Consider the following 19,679-nt stretch of genomic DNA (forward strand, 5'->3'; position numbering starts at 1 on the left):
ACGGGCACAGCTCCTCACTAGCTACCTTTACATGGCTACACTTAGTAGTACCTCACCCAGGCTGGCTATCTCTGTGCCCCTGTGGTACCTATAGGTACATCCTATAGGTACTGACCCCTTGAGAGATTTGGTGCTTTTGATTAGAGGATACCTCACTTTTGCTATCCATTGCCTAATAGATCTTCAACCTCTTTTATTTCTTGAGAAGTTGGATAACCTCTGGAAGGGCTAAGAAAAATCTATGCTGGCTTTTAATTAAGACTGTGCTTTCACTGTGACTCTATTCCTCTCCAACCTACTTAAGACCTCCCAGGTTTCATTCTTGTTACCTTCATCTATGCTTTAACAATTCTACATGTTTAGTATTAATTATTACTCAGAATATCTACATAGATCATCCAGGCATGTTTCCCAGGAAAATCTTCTTGAAGGCCTCATTAACATTCCTTCTCTTCAGTTTCACCTTAGAAGCTACTTTTCTCAATCTTGCTATTGATGATAGTTGGGTGGCTCCATGACTAACCATGCCTATACCCATGATTACATTCACGTCCTCATTCTTTCTGATTTAATAACATTCACTATAGGATTGCAATGATTGATAGAGGGACTAATAAGTGAACTATCCCTTTACCTCTGCTGAAAGGCAAGTTTTAGTGATGGGGCCTAGTGATGGGGTGCCCCAGATTAATGCGGAGGTTACAGGTAGGACTAACTGTTGCTGCACACATAATGACAGCCAATTTTATTACTGTAGAGCCCATCCAGTGCAATGTCACCGAGGAGAGTGTTGCATGGGGCAATATTGCCTATGAACTTCAGGGACATTAGAAAAAGAGGTTGAGAGCCCTATTTTGAAACTCAAACTAAAGAAATCACTTTTCTTCTGAAGAATTCAATACTAATTCAGCATGTCTTTACCAACCACCCTGCTGAATTCCTGACATGTCAGCTATGTATATATTTAATGAGTGAAGATTTTTTTCCCATCCAAAACAAGTGTAAAACAAATTTGTAAAAAATAAATGGTGAATACAATTAATGTATCTTAACTTTTATGACCCTTTTGTGATTTCTCAGAAATGAGAATTGTCCCATCACTTTAAAATCTTTCAAAGCAGAAGTATTTAGACTATTGTTATTTAAACTTTCCAACAAGTTTAGATCAAAGCAAGTTTATCCCAGCCCACACTGGGATACAGAAAACATATATGACTCTCGAGTGGTAGGGCAGCACTACAGAATGTAGAACTATGAACAATTTTAGTAGTTTATTAGCTCAGTGATTTTCAAACATATTATTTGAAACCCTAGAGTTCTTTAGAGGTATTCCAAGGAGAGGGATTGAGTTTGGAGTGGGGATAAAGGTGTAAAATCTGGCTGTTTTATTGTTATATGCATGTTTATATATTTTTACTTATATGTTTCATACATATATATTTTTAAATTTATCTCTATATATCAAATGTACACATAATTTTATATCTTTTGTATATGCTCATTTATATTAGCATTTCATTTGTAAAAAATATTTCATTGGGGTCAAATATATGGTGATGGAAAAAGAACTGACTCTGGGTGGTGAACAGACAATGTAAGATATAGATGATGTATTACAGAATTGTATACCTAAAATCTATGTAACTTTAATAACAAGTGTCACCCCAATAAGTTTTAATTAAAAAAAAAAATTCCATTGAAAAAATATTTTCGAAATTCACTAATTTAGGTCACTGCCTTTGTTTTACAGGTGAGTAAACCTGGCTATAGAGGGACTAGGTGGCTTCTCCAGGGACACAAAGCAAGTTGGAAGTAGGGAGGGCAAAAAGCTTTTTCAGAAAATCTCATAATTTACACCTTTAAAGAGTATAACTATCTCTGATCCACTCTGTGCTTCCCTAATAATTCTCAAGGTATCTTGATCACTTCCCCTTAACACTGTTTATCTCTAGGTCTATTAAATAACAGCTGTGATACAAACTTAAGTAATAGGACCAAACAAATTTATCGCATGGTAAAAACCCTGAACGACCTTGAAAGTCACTTAACTCAGGTAGTCACAACGTATATTGGACAGGCAGAAAGCATGCAAATTCCATCTGTTGTTTTCTTTATAAAGGCTACTACTGGTAAGACAAACGGTCTAGGACAGAAGATTTTTCAAAACTGACTTAAAACAGAATGAAACCATATGAAAAGCCTTCCAGAGCTTGTAGAGAACAAAGTTACACTTGTTAACATAATTGAAAAGATGATCTATTCAAAACTGGGAGGCCATTGACCTTTTTGTTCTTTATCTTTGTATAATAGGGAAAGATGACCTTTGTTACCAGAAGAAAATACACTGGCCTAGGGGCTACAACTACATGTCTTTCAAACAGCCATTTTCAACCTCTAACATCAGCCCTAAACTTCACAAGCTATCATACCTTTAAAAAAAGACCACTTCCAATTTATTCCTTCAATCACCCAACATCTAACCAAATATTTTATGGCATTTAGATATATTAACAAGACAGGCAATTTTACAGTGATTAAAAATTAATAATTTTATAGACAGTAGAGGGAGGCAACATGCTGAAGTAAAAGCAGCATTGTCTTTGGAGCAAACAAACTTTGGTTCTAATCCCAGCTTCTGTGGCAGTGAAATGGCCTTGCCCAAGGTATTTCATCTCTTAGGCTCGTTTTCTTATCTTTAAATGTGGATTAACAACTCCTTCAATGTTGTTGTAAAACACTTAATAAGATATTGTTGTGTAAAATCTCCTCAGAGACCTCATTCATAAAAAGCACTCAATAAAATGAAAGCTACAAATATAATTATTAGAAAAGTAGAGAAATGCTGATAAATAAAATGAAGAACCCGAGCACAGAAATAGTATTTAAAAATGTTTAAGACATGTAAGTTAAGTTAAAAAAAAAAGAAAGAAAGAAAGAAAGAAAGAAAGAAAGAAAGAAAGAAAGAAAGAAAGAAAGAAAGAAAGAAAGAAAGAAAGAAAGAAAGAAAGAAAATAGTTGAGGATAGAATAGTGGGGATTATGAGTAATTTTCCCTCCAAATATTAATCAGTGTTGTTATATCTTTTTTTATTCTCCATTGTAAAACTAGTCGCTTTAGTGTAATCGATGGTTTTCACTGTGATCATGAGGCCAAAATAAGAATTCTCAGCCAGCCTCAATTTTCACTACCTTAAGAGAGAGTTAACAGAAAAAAGCAAGTGCTTTTTTAATTCGAGCAGCAACGTTATTCAGAAAATTGCATTTGCTCAGTATTGAAACACTTACTCCCCCTGTTTTGGACACTGAGCAAATTATTGTTTACCAGATATATAGCTATCTACACACATAAAGATGAGCTTGCTAATGTACATGGTACTGATAGTTTTAATATATTTAAACTTTCATGTAAAAGGCTTGATGAAAATATTTATACAATAGAGAAGTACAGTGACAAGAAGATAGTCCCTTCTACCTCCACTCGTGCTATGTCTACCCTAAAAGGTAACCAACAATTTGGTCGGAAAAGAACCCTACAGACTTTTTTCTATGTCTATAAACCTAAATACAATTTTCATATATTTAATAATACTTCAAAATTTGTTTTACAAAAAAAAAAAAAACACATCATATTTTAGACAGGTAGCATCTCTCCCCTGCTCCGAGATTATATAATGAGCAATCTTAAATGTAACAAGTACATGCCAAATAATGAACATCTGACAGCAAGAGAGAACAAAACCCAGTTTTCTTGACCAAAGTTCTCTTTATATTTATATTTGGGAAGCTAATAACTTTTTACTTAAACTGAACTGTGCAAGTCTTAATTAGATTAATGATAAATATTCCTGGTATATGTTTATAAATACTATAATAGTGTAGTATTATTATAATATGTAATTGCTGAGACATGTAAAATTCAAATATTTTTAGAAATGTAACTCCCTAATTGTTTTCTTATATAGAATTAAAAGGTGGACTAATTTTACTGACACAACTGAACGAGAAAGGCAATGCCTCAAATAAGTTTGCTAATTTCATTAACTTTATGAGCATAAGAAAATTACATATATTAAGCTTTTCTCAATTTCACACATGCAGATTTTTTAAGGAATGCTAAAGGATAAATGTCATATCACATTTGGCTAGATCCTGGCACACTGTAAGTACTTAATATGGGTTAAATAAATAAAAGCACGTGTGTGTGTGTGTGTGTGTGTGTGTGTCTCCTTATTATATAATACTCTAATTTTGACACCTATATTACAAGGAAACAGATTAACTTCAAAGTTTTTTTTTCTTTTTTTTGACATTCATAAAATTTTAACTATAAGTAAGGCCTGTCTTTTAAGTAGATGAATTAAGAGAAAGGGTATATAATACCATTAATTGTTGCCAAAAATGTCTTTTAAAAATGTGAATATCTCATAGGAATTTAATCAGGGCTGTAACACCAAGTTAGTGTGGACTGCTTTTTCTGGTACAGGTTGAAAAGAAGCAGATAGGAAAAATCAAAGCAAAAGTAATCCGAAGCATTGGATTCTTACAGAAGCCAGTTAGCAAACTTCCAAAGGTAGCATTTGGTTTGGAGGCATCCGAAGGAAAATAGATAGCTTTGGAGAAAGTGGGACAATGGAAGAGAAAATAGACTCACCTAAGCAGAATTAAGATGGTAAAGTCAAAAGATGCATCCCCAAGAACAAAGTATTCTGAAGTCCAAAATGAAATAAAATCACCAGAAAAATAGATAAATGGTAAATCAACAGGTTTCATGGGAAGTCAACTGTTACGAGGATGAAGTAGACTATATAGCATTTGAAAAGAACTGGAAGTTGGGAATGAGTGGTTGAGAAGTTAGAACAGAAAAGATGACAATAAGGAGAGACATTGTCCCACAAAGCTCTCTGGGGCTTGTATGTGCAAAGTCACGGGGAGAGAAAGGGAAGCTTTTATATTTTTAATTGAATATATATATATATATATATATATATATATATATATATATATATGTATATATCTATCTATCTATCTATAGATAGATAGATAAATAGATAGATATATACACAAATATCTATATATATATTTATGTACACGCACACATATAATTCCTCTATATACCTAATCTATAACCTATATAGATCTTACTACATATAAATTAATGTGTATATAGTTTTTGAATGATAAAAGAGATAATAAAATGGTAGAACTGTTAAGTACAGCAATTACAATCTCAGGCCAAATGATTTACAGGCAGCACTGATATACCCAACCCTTTGTATTATTAATAAGTCAGATATAAGATTAGTAATAGGAGAGGTGTCCATAGTGTACAGTTAAATCAAGGAATTATTAGCACAAAGAGACATTTATTTCTTACATATTGACCCCAACACTATGCAAAATATTTAAAATTAAATGTAACAATATTCACATTCACAAATCAATATTTAAAAAAATATATTTTGAATTGCGGTCCTATTTATTTATAAGAATAGCTTACATAATTTAGAAAAAAGGAATAGTTGTGGATAGACCATGACAATCTCAGAGGAGTAAAGGATGTCAATGTTACTAACTAGTCTCCTGAAATGAACAAATCATTGCTGATTGAACCTGAATTTGGAAATAAGTCTCCTGGCAGTTCAGGCAAAAAGGCAAACAGGTTGGTTAAATACTGTTTATTCAAGATCAGATCCTGTTTCCACATAGGCAGGATAGAAATGACAAATGAATAAAATTTTATAAATTTTGACGATCCATTTATGTTAGTCAGATTTACATTATATGGTGATTAATAGAAAGATTCTAAGTATTTCCCAGTATTTATGGTTTGGCATAAAAGAACCATGCAAATTTATCTGCAGACGCAAACTTAAAAAAAAAAAAAAACTCAAGGAGGAAGTTATTACGTGTATTCTTATACAAGGAATCATAAGTGATAAAAGAGACAAAATTAACATCTATAATTTATTAAAATTCACAGGAGTACTACTGAAAGGCCAATTCTGGATTCTAGTTCACAATAAAACACTAGTATGAGAACAGCATAGGATAACCCAACCACATAAGTGTGTGCTAAATTCCTTATGCAAATTATTTGAGTATTTATACATGTGTTTACCTGCTTATATAATAATACATAATAAATTGTGCCTGTCTGCTTCTATCTTATCCTCAACTACCTGCCCTCAATCATTGTTTTTATTTCCCCTGTCTGAATCAGCATGATTATTCCATTTCAAAGAGGTAATCTGTTATTTATTTACAACCACTAAGATAAAATAAGATTAACTTCTGAAAGCACCATAAAAGTTCTGTAAAGAGCTATTTTAAATACAAACATTACCTTATTGGAAAAATATTATTTTAGGGCCATATGATTATAAACAAATAAATATACGGGAAATAGTACAATAAAATATTAGAAAACACTGAAATTAGCCTATTTTTCATTAAGGTTAAAAAACTAAAATTACCAAAACACATAGTTACCAGTGAATGATATTAACAAAATGAAACACAGAAGATGACTGAATGATAAGCAACGTGATATATATTTAGCCGCGTAAATTCATAAGTCATATGATTAAAATATTTAACATTAATTTTTTAAAATAACTGTGCTAAAAGCCAACGTATTACTTCCAAAAACAATGGCAAAGACTGTCAACTACCAGCCTGCTTACAATAAAGATGAGAAAATAAGCAACTGAATCAGACAGTGAAAATGACAAGTTTTTATTTTCTAAACTCCCAACATATGTGCAATTTTCTTTCCTCCTCTAAAAATTATCACCAGATGAATCGCTATCATCCACATGGAGTTAAAAACTGTGAGCACCCTGTTAGAGTAAATGGGACACAAAACAGAGAAAGAAGTATCACCAATACTGTGTTCTTTCCAAAGGCTTCACATCACACCTAACTCTCAAACCTCCTCAGCAATTACTAAATACTCAAGTATTACGTCAATCTTAAAAGGCAAGACTGGGAGAAGCATGAGAGAAAAGCACATTACCAAACTGCCTCTGTAGTCCGCAGGGAACTTGTAGACCGGGATCTTGGCTTCATAATAATACTCATTTTGAAAAAAAAAGGAAAAGAGAGATAAAAGGAGAAAAGTCTTCTGATTAATATATTTCAGCTGTCTTTCCACAAAGACGGTTTTAAATATATTCCATTTCCAAGGGAGGCTGCTTGAAGAAATCCAAAGTTCCCGGAGTCCAACTCCTACCCTTAGTCCAAAACATAGGGGAGCTTCGAAGACACAGTTCTTTCCTCTTTCATACTGAATTTACTCCAGCACTAGGCTGTTCGGAAGTGACAGTTTTTTTTCTGTTTGCATTGCCAAGGGAGGAACTGAATTTTGAATCTATTCTTCATCTGGTCACAAGGGAAACCAACACAGTGAAAGAACCACTCGATCTTGCCTTTTTTGCAAATCCATAATAACAGGTTTGAAGGTTTCCAACACTCTAAAAGTACTCAGGTAGAATGAAAGGAAAAGAAAATGACCGCGGAGTTCTGCTACACCGGAGAGTTGTCAGGGAAGTTCCATTTCAGGGAGACCACAGCAAAACACTGTTCTCTGGGGAGCCAAGAAGTCAGCGAGGGAAAAAAAGCTCTCCACACTTCGCTGGGCCCACTGCTTTACCTGTGAATGTAATTTCCGTTGCGTCCCCGGCTTCGAATCTGACTCCAAGCCTTTGTGAATGAGAACTATCATTCAATCTCGCCAGGCAGAAACTATTCCTCAAGGGCTGTATGACGTCTGCAGGAAGGCAGTTCAAAACACCGCAGGGAAGTGAGAGAGGGGAAAAAAAAAAAAAACACCAGCGCGCCCAGCCCTGCCTCCTCAATTGCTGAAATGTAGAAAGCTAAGGGGCAATCGAGCCCAGAGACCAGGACTGTAAAACAACGGAGCACAGACTGGGGACCTCTTTAAAGTTATAAAACTATTTCCTCCTGTGGGAAATGAGATGTCTGTGTTATTCAGTGTAAGATTCCCTGAGCACCTTTGTAAGGAACACACCCCTTTGCCACTGAATTGTTTGTTTACCACCCTTTTCCAAGCGGGGGAGGGGAAAGCCATTTTCTCAAAGTCCTGCACTGAAACTAAAATTTCTTATTACAAGCAAACTTGAGAGAACTTGAAGATTTAGCAGCTGTTTATTTGGAGCATAGTTAATGAAATGTCATGCTTTGGGGCTGGCTGTATAGATGCAAACTGCCTCTTAAAAGTTCAACAGAGTGAATGTAGCAGGCATCATTGCATCAGGTCATGCCAGAATGTTTACACTGAACAATCTAATGTATTATGGCTGAACAAGTACTCACATGTACTGAGGCTGTTCGCTTGCACAATGTTGTCTAAGTCTCATTTCTGTTTGAAAATCATATGCAAATTTCATTGATTTCAATACATGGAGACTGGATTTGCTAACTCTTAACAGATCTTTACTGAGGAATGAAGCTCGTATCATATCATCTTAACATCTCTTATTGTGAAGACCAATTCCTTCTACGTAGAAGCCCCACCTTCTACGTCTGAAATAGACGTAGGCTATTACAGTAAAAGTAGGCTAAGCTGATTGAAATTGCTCATAAGAGAAAGAATGTTTGACCACCTTGGCTGTCCCTATGAGCATCCGCACAGAGGACATACGGAGGGTGCCAAAAAAATGCATACATATTTTAAGAAAGGAAAAAAGATTAAAATTGGAATATTTGATATATACCGATAACAAAAGATGAATACAAGTCATGTGTATACATTTTTTTGGCACCCCCAGTACATGTGTTGGGTGTGCCTACTTCAGTTATTTTGGATGTGAATTATCAAGTGAAAATAACGTAAGTATTCTGATTCCTTCAATGACATTAGTTAGTACATTGATTCTCTAGTCTGACGTGAACTTCACATTTTTTTAGATTTAGCATTTGCAGGCAGGATGTTGGAGTGCAATTGTGACCCGCCCAAAGACCTGGAAAATTAATGTAGTAGGGCATCCCGCCAGAGCCTCTGGCTGCTGATTACAACAAACCCTTCAAGTCCTCCTCCCCTGGTCACACTTCAAAGTGCATTTGTGATATAGTCTCCTCTCAGTGACCCTCAGGCCTCTTAAGGTAAATGCCAATAAACTGGTTTCCATATAGTTATTTCCTTAAGCTTTTCAGCTTTCCTATGGCTGCTCAGGGACAGTCATAGACTCTTAGCTCTGTCCCATATTTAGTGTATTGGTGGCACTTTAAGGCAGGTTAACCAATCAGATACTTTTAGGAATTCAAAAGAAGGTTTGTGAAACTACTCATTTTTGAGAGGGAGGGGGCTTATGGGAGAAGGCTTATCTTTTTTTCTCCTTGGATTTTTAACGTAGAAAAAGGAAGAAAAAGAACAAACTGAGTAAAAGTAGGCAATGCTATTATTTGAAGCACTGTTTGGGCTATCAAATACCTTCTAGTTGCCATTTCAGGAAGAAAATAATAATGATCACGGAACATAATGTCTGAATATTATGTGTTAAACTCTCCTGAAATAATCAGCTCTGTGTTCTACCATCCCCCAGAACGTTCTCTGTCCCCGTAGCTCACTGCCACTCCCTTCGCTGTCACGCAGAAGATAGGTGCTGCCCCAACTGCCATTCCTTACTTGCTCAATGTTCCCATGTGTTCCAAGAATCTACCTCTGAAAATCCTAGCACATTTATTATCTCCCAAACACTGTATAACAATCCCATAAGGAGTAATATATCATTTCTGCCCCCAAAGAAAACAAGTTTAAGTGGGGAATTTGACAACGCATGCAACTAACCAAAACACTCAAAGCTTCTTGGATTGGTTCATCAAGGTTATCATTACAGAGAAAGAAAGATGCACAGTATTATCGGATGACTGAAATTTAATTTTTTTTTAAATTTGCACTGTATTTAAAGTAGTGACAGAATAAAAAATGAATAGTACTTATACACTATTACAGTGTTTTCTCCATTCTAAGGCGATTTTTCACATGAACATTTATTAACTAATGTTTTGTGATCTGTATCAAGAATGTTTTTCCTTTGAAAGCTTCTCAGAACAGAGCAGAGATGGCACTGTCTTCCACAATCCTGTTAGCACACAAGGATATGATGGGTACAGGCCGACTAAGAAGTCTGAATGTAGGGAGACTGGACTTCCGGAACCATTCTCCTGATGTAGTGAATTCTTTAATGTTGTATACACTTCTATTTGACTATTGACATCGCAGCATTTCCACACACTGCGCTACAGATATGTAAGTTCATTGGGGTCATCCACCTGTATATATTTTGTGGAATCAAAGCACTATGAGGTTTCCTAAATTTCAGTCCTTTGGTCATGGCCTCAACAAGTTTGGTCATGGCCTCAACAAGAAAAGCATACCATCTCTGCCATTACCTACTTGATATTTTTCTTCATTGACTCAAACATAAATAACACATTTAAAAGATAACTTTATTATTTTGAAACACTCTGCTCACTTTCAGATCTTCTGTCCTCTGAGTAAATATTAATTTCAGATTACAATGGATACTCTACGCTTTTCAATCTGTCATGAGCAGATTTTTGAAAATTATGTCATATACTAGTAAAATATTCATGTCTGTCAAATGTGCTCAAATTAAGTATTACAGATATGTCAAATAACTTTTTAGGAAAAATGACAATGGAGCTGCAGGTTTTTTTTTGTTTGTTTTTTTTAATAGTTTCCCTGGTATTCTATATTGCACTCTAACATTAATAACAAGTCACTTTGAACTCTTGTAGCATTTTGTTGTTATTGAGAAATAATACGGTATTTTCCTTATCAGTTTCTTTTATCTTAGTACACTTGCTAGGTATACAGTTGGATTCAAGGGCCCTCCTATAGGCATGGCCCTCCTTGGAACCAAATTCCTAAATTCCCAGGAAAAGTCCACAGTAATATCTTGATGGCTTCTGACCTTCAGGTTTCCTACCTCTTTTGTAAAATGTCAGGTTAGAATAATAACCATCTCAATTTTGATGTAGTCCCTCTTGTTTAATTTTGCTTTTGTTGCCTGCCTTCTTTTGGTATCATAATTAAAAACAACAACAACAACAACAAACAAACAAACAAAAAGTCCTGCAAAAAGCAATGTCAAGGAGATTTTCCCTATTTTCTTCTAGAAGTTTTATGCTTTTGGAGCTTATATGTAAGTCTTTCATCCATTTCAAGTTAATTTTTGTGAGTGGTATAGAATAGGGGTTCAGTTTTATTATTTTGCCATGTGGATATCCAGTTTTCCCAACATTATTTATTAAAGAGGCGATCCTTTTTCCAAAGCGTGTTCTTGGTGCCCCTGTGGAAGATCAGTCAACCACATATGAATAGGTTTATTTCTGGGTGCTCTATTCTGTTCCATTGATCTATGGATCTGTTTTTTATGTCAGCATCATACCGCTTTAATTACCATAGTTTGTAGTATATTTGGAAATCAGAAAATGTGATGCCTCCAGCTTCATCCTTCTGCCTCAAGATTGTTTTAGCTATTCATGGCCTTTTGTGGTTCCATATGAATTTTAGGATTGTCTTTTATATTTCTGTGGAAAATGTCATTGTAATTTTTATAGGTATTACATTGACTATTTACATCAAACTCAAAAGCTTCTGCACAGCAAAGGAAACCATCAGCAAAATTCTTTTGGGTTCTGCACCCATTTCCTATGCGAGGGATGAGGAGGACTTCCCCACAGCAGTAAGCAATTCTTGGATACCAGCAAGGTGTCTGAGACAGTGTTAGATTCCATCAGTTGAGCAATCAGTCCCAAAAGGTTGCCCCTCCACCACCCTTCGGATGCTAGTTGCAAGTACAGGTTGTTACCTGTGCATCTGATAGACTGGCTATGAATCAGAGGTTCCCCTCCTCCCATCTCTCCTGCCCCGCACCCCCGCTCCCCCTCCCCCCGCTCCTTGGATTGAATTAACCTGCTAGACTAGCTCACAGAACTTAAGAAACCCATCTACTCACTAGATTACCAGATTATTATAAAAGGATATACTTCAGGAACAGCCAGATAGAAAAGATGCAACGGGAAAGTATGAGAAAAGGGCACTGAGTTTCTAGCTGTTGCCCAGCTCAGCACTCTACCCCCATTTCCACATGTTCACCAACCATGAAGTTCTCGGAACTTCATCCTTTTGGGTTTTTATGGAGGCTCATTACAGGCATGATTGATTAAATCATTGGTCACTGAGGACTGATTCAACCACCAGTCCCTCTTCCCTCACCAGAGGCCCTGTGGTGTTCAGAGCTGAACATTCCAGCCTCCTCATCTCAATGGTGTTCCCCCGTCTTTAGGTTACCTAAGGGCTTTCTGAAAGTCAGCACATTAACGTAAAAGACAACTTCATGGCTCTTATCACAGGAAATTCCAGATGTTTTAGGCGCTGTGAGCCAGGAACCCGTAGACAAAGACCAAATACTTATGAGAAATATATTGTGGTCATGTGCCACATAATGGCATTTAGGTCAATGAGAGACCACATATGTGACCCTAGTCCCATAAGATTATAATAGAACAATTCTTATTGTAATTGAAAAATTCCTATTGGTCATGGGGCAATGCATTCCTCACGTTTGTGCTGATGCTGCTATAAACAAACCCACTTCCCTGCCCGTTGTATAAAAGTATAGTATGTACATATGTATATGTACATATACAATTATGTACAGTACATATTTGATAACGATAATAAATGACTATGCTACTGGCTTATGTATTTACATTACTATATACTACATTTTTAAAGTTATTTTACAGTGTACTCTTTCTACTTATACAGAAAAAGTCACTGCAAAACAGTGTGCTCTGATAGGCCTGCAGCAGCCTCCCCATTTTTGTGTTTACCGTGTCTCTTGATTGCATCATTTTTCTCTTGTGATTTAATCTTGTTTTGTTTTGTGCAGTAACAGGCTTGTAGCCTAGGAGCAATAGCCTAGGTGTAGAGTAGACTATACCATTCAGGTTTGTGTAAGTGCACTCACTCTACAATGTTCACATAATGACAAAATCGCCTAACAATACATTTCTCAGAACATATTGTTAACTGATGCATGACTACATATATTTCTTATAAATCATAATATTGAAAAAAAATGAAGAGACAACTTATAATTGGAAGAAGATAGTTCTAACCCATATTTTTGATATTCAAAATATGTAAGGTGTTAATATCCAAAATATGTAAGGAACTCATACAACTCAAAAACACCCAAATTATACAATTAAAAAATGGGCAAAGAACCTGAGTAGACATTTTTCCAAAGAAGACATACACACTGGCAACAGGTACACAAAAAGGTGCTTAACATCACTAATCATCAGGGAAATGCAAATCAAAACTACAAGGAAATATCACCTCACACCCGTACTGACGGCTTTTATCAAAAAAACGACAAGAGATAACAAATGCTGATGAAGATGTGAGGAAAAGGGAACTCTGGAAGACTGTTGGTGGGAAGGTAAACTGGTGCAGCATCTATGGAAATATGAAGTTTCCTCAAAAAATTAAGAAAGAAACTGCTATATGACCCAGAAATTCCACTTCTAGGTACATATCCAAAGGAAACAAAATCAGTATCGCAAAAAAGATACCTGCACTCCCATGTTCCTTGAAGCATTATTTACAATAGTCAAGATATGGAAACAAACTTAGTGTTTCTCTATGGATGAGTAGATAAAGAAGATGTGGTATAAAAATACAGTGGAATGTTATTCAGCCATGATGAGAAAGAAGGGAATCCGGCCATTTGTGAGTACATAGATGAACCTGGAAGACAATATGCTAAGTGAAGTAAGCCAGATAGAGAAAGACAAATACTGTATGATCTCATTTATATGTAGGATCTAAATAAAAAGAAAAGAAAAAGAAAAGAAGAAAGAAAAAAATGAACTCATAGAGAGTGAAGAATGGTAGTACTAGGGACTAGCGGGTGTGGGAAATGGAGACACTCTGGTCAAAGTGTATAAGCTGTCAGTTATGAGAAGAAAAAATTCTACAGATCAAATGTACAGCATTATGACTATCATTAATACTGCATTGTGTACAGTACTTATAATTTGCTAAGAGAGTAGATCTTAAGCATTCTCACCACACACACACACACACACACACACACACACACAAATGGTAACTGTGAGGTGATGGATGTGTTAATCAATCTGATTTTGGTAATCACTTTGCAATGTATTCATACTTGTACATCAAATTGTCACATTGTACACTTAAATACATACATTTTATTTTCCAATGTCAATAAAGCTGGGGGGAAAAGGAAAAGAGAAAGACTAACAATATATGATATAATATCAAAAAGCTAGAAGGATAACAGCTGGTTATACTTTAATAGTAGAATAAAATTAAAGATAAAGATGTGAGTGTAAAACAATGGCATAAAAAGAAAATATAAAAAAGAAAATCATAAAAGTTAAAAGCTCATTCCCTGTAAAGAATACTATATCAACAAATACTGATCAATATATCAACAAGCAATACTGATCAAGAACTAATTTGAGAAAACACAAATTATCACTATCAGTTCCTACAGACATAAAACAAAATAATGAAAATATATTATGAACATTATCCCAATAAATTTGAAAATTTAAGCACCAAGGTTTCATTTGGCATTGGGAAAACTTTTTGAAAAACACAACTAACAAAATTGACAAATCGAAAAACTAAATCATTCTACACTGATTAGAGATTGAATCTGTGTTAAAAATCAATTAAAAACAATAAAGCTTTCTGAAATACAGATAACAGTAATCACAATTATTTAATAGTCACATGCTAAATACATTATATACACTTTCTTAGTTATAACAACCCTGCAAGTTAGGTGTGATAATACTATTTTATGAATGAAGAAAGCTAGTGACTTATTAGAAATCACATCACTGGTGACAGAAAATGTATTTAGATCCAGATACATACGATGTGTGTGTGATGTGTATGTTTGTGAGAAAGAAAGAGGTGAGGGAGCAGAGGAGAGGGAAGAGAAATTAAAGATTGCTATTGTATTCTTGGGGATCATTTTTAAGTCATCCATCTCTTCAGTTGGACGGTGGCAATGAATGAACATCCAGTAAAATGGTGTGTGTGTGAGTTACAGGTGTTAAACGTGGACATATTTAACAACCAGCAAATTTTAGATTTTCAAGATATCCAGGATTAAACAATCTGAGTTCACTGTCCTTGTTGCTAATTTTTAGGCTCATAAACACCACGATGAGGGTATATATGGTAATATTACAAATCTGGTAGCCACAGTTTGATAAGGTCTTTAGCCATACTCAATACGTGTATGTGAGACCTCTGATGTATAGATTTCAACATTTGTCAACAAACTACATTATCTATTAAAAGGTGCAGAAAACTAATTTTGAAAACTAGAATGAACATTTCTGAATGGCATTAGTAATGTTGACAGGAAATGCACTTTGTAATTGACGTTCAAAAATTTGCATTAATTCAAAATACTGGATTCCAAAAAAACATTGTAGGGATCAAATAAAGTATCTAATTTAAAATTTCATAAGCGCCCTTGTATTTCCTTTCTACTCTATAATATTTATACAATGAAAATATACATAAATATATAATACATTGACATAATAAAAATATTTTTTTGAAAGAGATAAAACAACTAGAAAAATTGCATTGCCAAATGAAACCCTGTTTCTAATATCGTGAGATGAATTGAGGTTTTCGTTAAAATAGGATCTGGAAAATAATCTACCAGAAATAAATGCACACAGAATGTGCTTTGATAAGAATTTAATATCTGATGCAATAGACAATGAACAAAATTGATTTATTAGAAAAAAACTTTCACTGGGCCTATTTAATTTACATTTGTTTGATAACATTTTTTTCTGCCTACCTTAAAATGATAAAATAATCCAGGCAACTATAGCAATTACCCTTTGACCACACATTACAAATAAGTTCTGTTTAATGTAAAAGGTCTGCTCTTTGAGACAATGCCTATTAATTCGGAAGGGTATATCGGATCAGGTTAAAAAGTAGCCTTTGGAGTCAGACTGTCTGGGTGAAAATATAAACTCCACGAATGACTACTTGTTTGATCAAGTTACTTAAACTTCTCTAAGCCTGTTTCTTCAGCCATGAGACAAAGACACAATAGAGTTTTGTGAGGATTAAACGAGACATGTGAAACTTTGGCAAAGTGTTTGGCATTATAGTAAGGGCTCAATAAATAATACCTACTATTAAAAATAGGTTTTAAAGGAGAAGTTAATGAATATGGAGGAAATAGATTTTAAAACTTAAAAGTATATGTTACTATAATACTTCGATTAAAAATAAATGTTTTGTGTTTAATTTTAATTTAGATCCTGACTCCCTGACTCCCTTTACATAATAGATTGTAAACAGTTTTCCTGCCTCCTGTCTTACACATACAGCTAAGGTTCTTTTTTTTTGTCTTTGGGTTATCTTTCAAAGACATAAACCTTAAGTGTTAAACTCCCTGCTTAAAAACCTTTGATAGGTTCCTATTCCTTACAGAATCAAGTATAGCCTTCTTTGTCTGTTAAATGTAAACTTTGAACATTTGGATGCAATCTATCATTCAGCTTCGCCCTTGATAACTAATTCTTCATACCCTATAATAGCAGGCACACAATCGTCCATGCTTTGCCCCAAATCTGCCATGCTGTTTCCCTTGCATGGTAAGTCTTTCACCTTCTTCCCCAATTTCTAAGAGCAAACGTCCTACTTATCCTTCAAGATCTAGCACAAGCAGCAGTAAAGGCCAACTAACTCCAAGACAAACTCAAAAGTTCAGTCTCCTTGGCTTCATTCAATCTGTGAACATCTTAATTGTGATTACTACTATAATTATTGTGTTTTACTTGTGTGTAATGTATTTGCAATGTATGGTGGCACACAATGGAAATTACAGGGACATTAGAGTTCCACAGCCACCATTCAGTCACTGATTTTGACTTGTGTGACCTTTGAAAACAACTTAATCCAAGGTTCAACAGCTTCTTTTATAAAATGGGACAATATACGACAATATACACATCTATCTTAACTTCCAGGGCTTTTCTGGGATTAAATGAGAAAGGATGTTGCCTCATCTGCAATCAATCCCAAGCTCTGTATCACTTCTAGATCTTTGCACATGCTTCTCTGGAAGCATTATCTTTCTTCCCTTCACCTCCTTTTTTTGTCAGGAATTAACTCAGGGGTCAACTCTTCTGGCCCTGCAGCTTTTCAGTCTGACTTAGGTGCCTTGCCCCAGCCAACCTCTAGATTCTGGTGCTAATTCTTCCCAGAGGGCTTCTGAACACCACAGTGTGATCCGGTCCTCATCTCGCCAGGGGAAAGGATCCTGGTTTCCCATCCTGCATTCCCAGTGTCTGGCCCTGAACAGTCACTTGGGCTTCCATAACGTTGTAAGTTCCTTGAAAACAGGGGGGGTGGACTTTATTCGTCTCTGTATTCACAGTTCTTAGCACAATACTGGCTCACAGGGTGTTTGCTTAACAACAAAATACATCTTTGAGAAACAGTGGCAGGTAAGCCTTTTACAAATTTTCTTTCTGTGCCCTTTTGTGGCATTTGCCTCATGGCTGGAATTAGAGTTCAAAAATCGGGTCTTACCTTTCCCTCCTCCCCCCATAAACCTCTATCCCCGAAAGCTTCTTTTGGCACCTCCTTTACCAAAACAGAGTTCCTATGTCCTTACAACAAAAAGTTTTCTCCCAAAGAAAAAGAAACTGGGTAAGAAGTACGATGGGGGATGTCTTAGGCAGGCATTGAGCTGACCCCAGTATCACTCCTAAGGAGGTGATACTTCTTTCCTAAGTATTTAGGAGAAACAGCCTAAATTTGGAGAATCTATTGTGTAATGTGCTATTCAACCCAGAGAGAGTATTTGAATTCTAACAGGGACTTTTTGGAAGTCCAATTCAAAGGTATGACTTTTCCAGGAAAAGTTTCCCTAGTCTTGGCAGGAAAATGGGAGGATGCTTGTGGCATCCCATAAAATTTGCCAAAGTCAGTCACCCATCTGCCTATGAATGAGATGGCTGTGTCTCTGAATGGGAAGGTTACATTCTGGCCAAAGCTCTAAGAAGCTGTTTGGAGACACTCAGAAGCGCTTTACGTGTATTAGCACATTTACATCAACTACATGAAGACTTTATATACCCTTTTATCAGATGAGGAAACTGAAGTACAGAGAGTTCTTCCCCACTTAGCTGAGTGGAGAACCAGACCAGAACTCAGACCTCCTGTCTCCATCGGAAGAAATCTGAAAATGACAGGCAAGGCTTCCATTCAATGAGTGCTCCATGTGCCAGGTACTGGGTAAGATGCTGTGCACATGTCATCTCATTTAATACTTCAATGAAAATCCTAAGCAAAGTACTATAATTTCCTCCATCAAACAGCTAAAGAAACTGAGTCTAGGGAAGGTTAAGCAGTATGCTCAAAGCCTTCCATTGGGACTTAATTTTTTCTGTTCCATTGGGACTTAATTTTTTCTGTTCTGAGAGTCAGATGTCTTCTGGGGAAAACTAGGACCTCAAGAATTAAATAAATAGCATTGCAAATAGCATCTCAAAGGGAATATATCTATATATTATATATATATATATATATAATATATATAACAGGACATTATATATTAATATATATAATAGCAAGATTAAAATGCATATTTTTTTCAAAAAAATGTATATAGTTAAGCTTGTTTAAGCAACTCTTAGACAAAGATGATAGGATGAATAAACTTATCACTACTAGTCACAAATTTTTTGTGGATATGACATTGAAATTATTAGAAGTTAATCATTGCTTTCATTCTAGAAATTAAAATTTAAAAATCTTCCATGTATTTAGACACCAGACTTATGTATCTAAATGTGTACACATAAATGTGGTATTTGACAGTAACTTTTGAAAAAAACATGCATTTTAATTTTACTATGTTTGTTCTTTTCTCAAAATGAAGATATTTTTCTTTCTTCCTTACTCAAGAACAATTTCTACGGGTATATTACATTTACAGTTAAATTTTGCTTTTAGAACAGATAACTCCCGTATAAGGGACAGGAAAGCAGATTTAGATACTATTTAACCTGACCTTGCATATCAGTTTGTAATCTTCTGACGAGAAAGAGAGCCTGTTCATTCCAGGCATGCAGTGAACTCTAAAATAAAAAAATACAGAACCGTGATTTTTCAGAACTACTCTAGTCTCTAGTGTGTCCCCTGTGTTCTTAAAGAGAGTGCTTTGTCTGACATTTTTGCAAAAAAAAAAAAAAATTAAAAAAAATTGAGTGTTGAGGATGATAATTGGCAGACGTTGCCTTATGGAAATTCGAATGCAAATGATCTAGAAGAGATAATGCCAAAATCTTCTCTACTCTCAGAGAATATGGTTATCCCATATGGGGAGAGACTACGAAAAAGCTCTCCCACCCAAAGCCATGAAATTTAAGCCTTCATTCAGCTGACAATTCTTCCTTGAGTAAGCTTCCCTCAGGATCATCTTTATTCCTTGGTTGACTTGCAGACTTCCCTGCACATAGTTAATCTTTTTCTTAAGAGTTACCTTTCAGTAATTCTAAATTATAATTAATTTAAAGTGTAGTGACTTAAAG

At 35.2% G+C, this 19,679-nt stretch overlaps 1 protein-coding gene across 8 annotated transcripts in view; it reads right to left on the reverse strand.

Moving 5' to 3' along the window:
- The window catches only part of PDE4D (phosphodiesterase 4D), a 1,245,242-nt gene that overhangs the window by 243,244 nt on the left and 982,319 nt on the right, over nucleotides 1-19,679 (reverse strand). The window contains exon 1 of one of the 8 annotated variants that reach the window (XM_033111250.1): nucleotides 7,015-7,806. The exons of the other annotated variants lie outside the window; for them this stretch is intronic. Coding sequence (XP_032967141.1) covers nucleotides 7,015-7,079 — 65 coding nt within the window. The 5' untranslated portion in view covers nucleotides 7,080-7,806. Of the gene's footprint in view, nucleotides 1-7,014; nucleotides 7,807-19,679 lie in introns of those variants that run through there. 8 annotated transcript variants of the gene reach the window in all.

Source organism: Rhinolophus ferrumequinum, chromosome 7 (assembly GCF_004115265.2).
Source record: "Rhinolophus ferrumequinum isolate MPI-CBG mRhiFer1 chromosome 7, mRhiFer1_v1.p, whole genome shotgun sequence".
Classification (NCBI taxonomy): Eukaryota; Metazoa; Chordata; class Mammalia; order Chiroptera; family Rhinolophidae; genus Rhinolophus; species Rhinolophus ferrumequinum.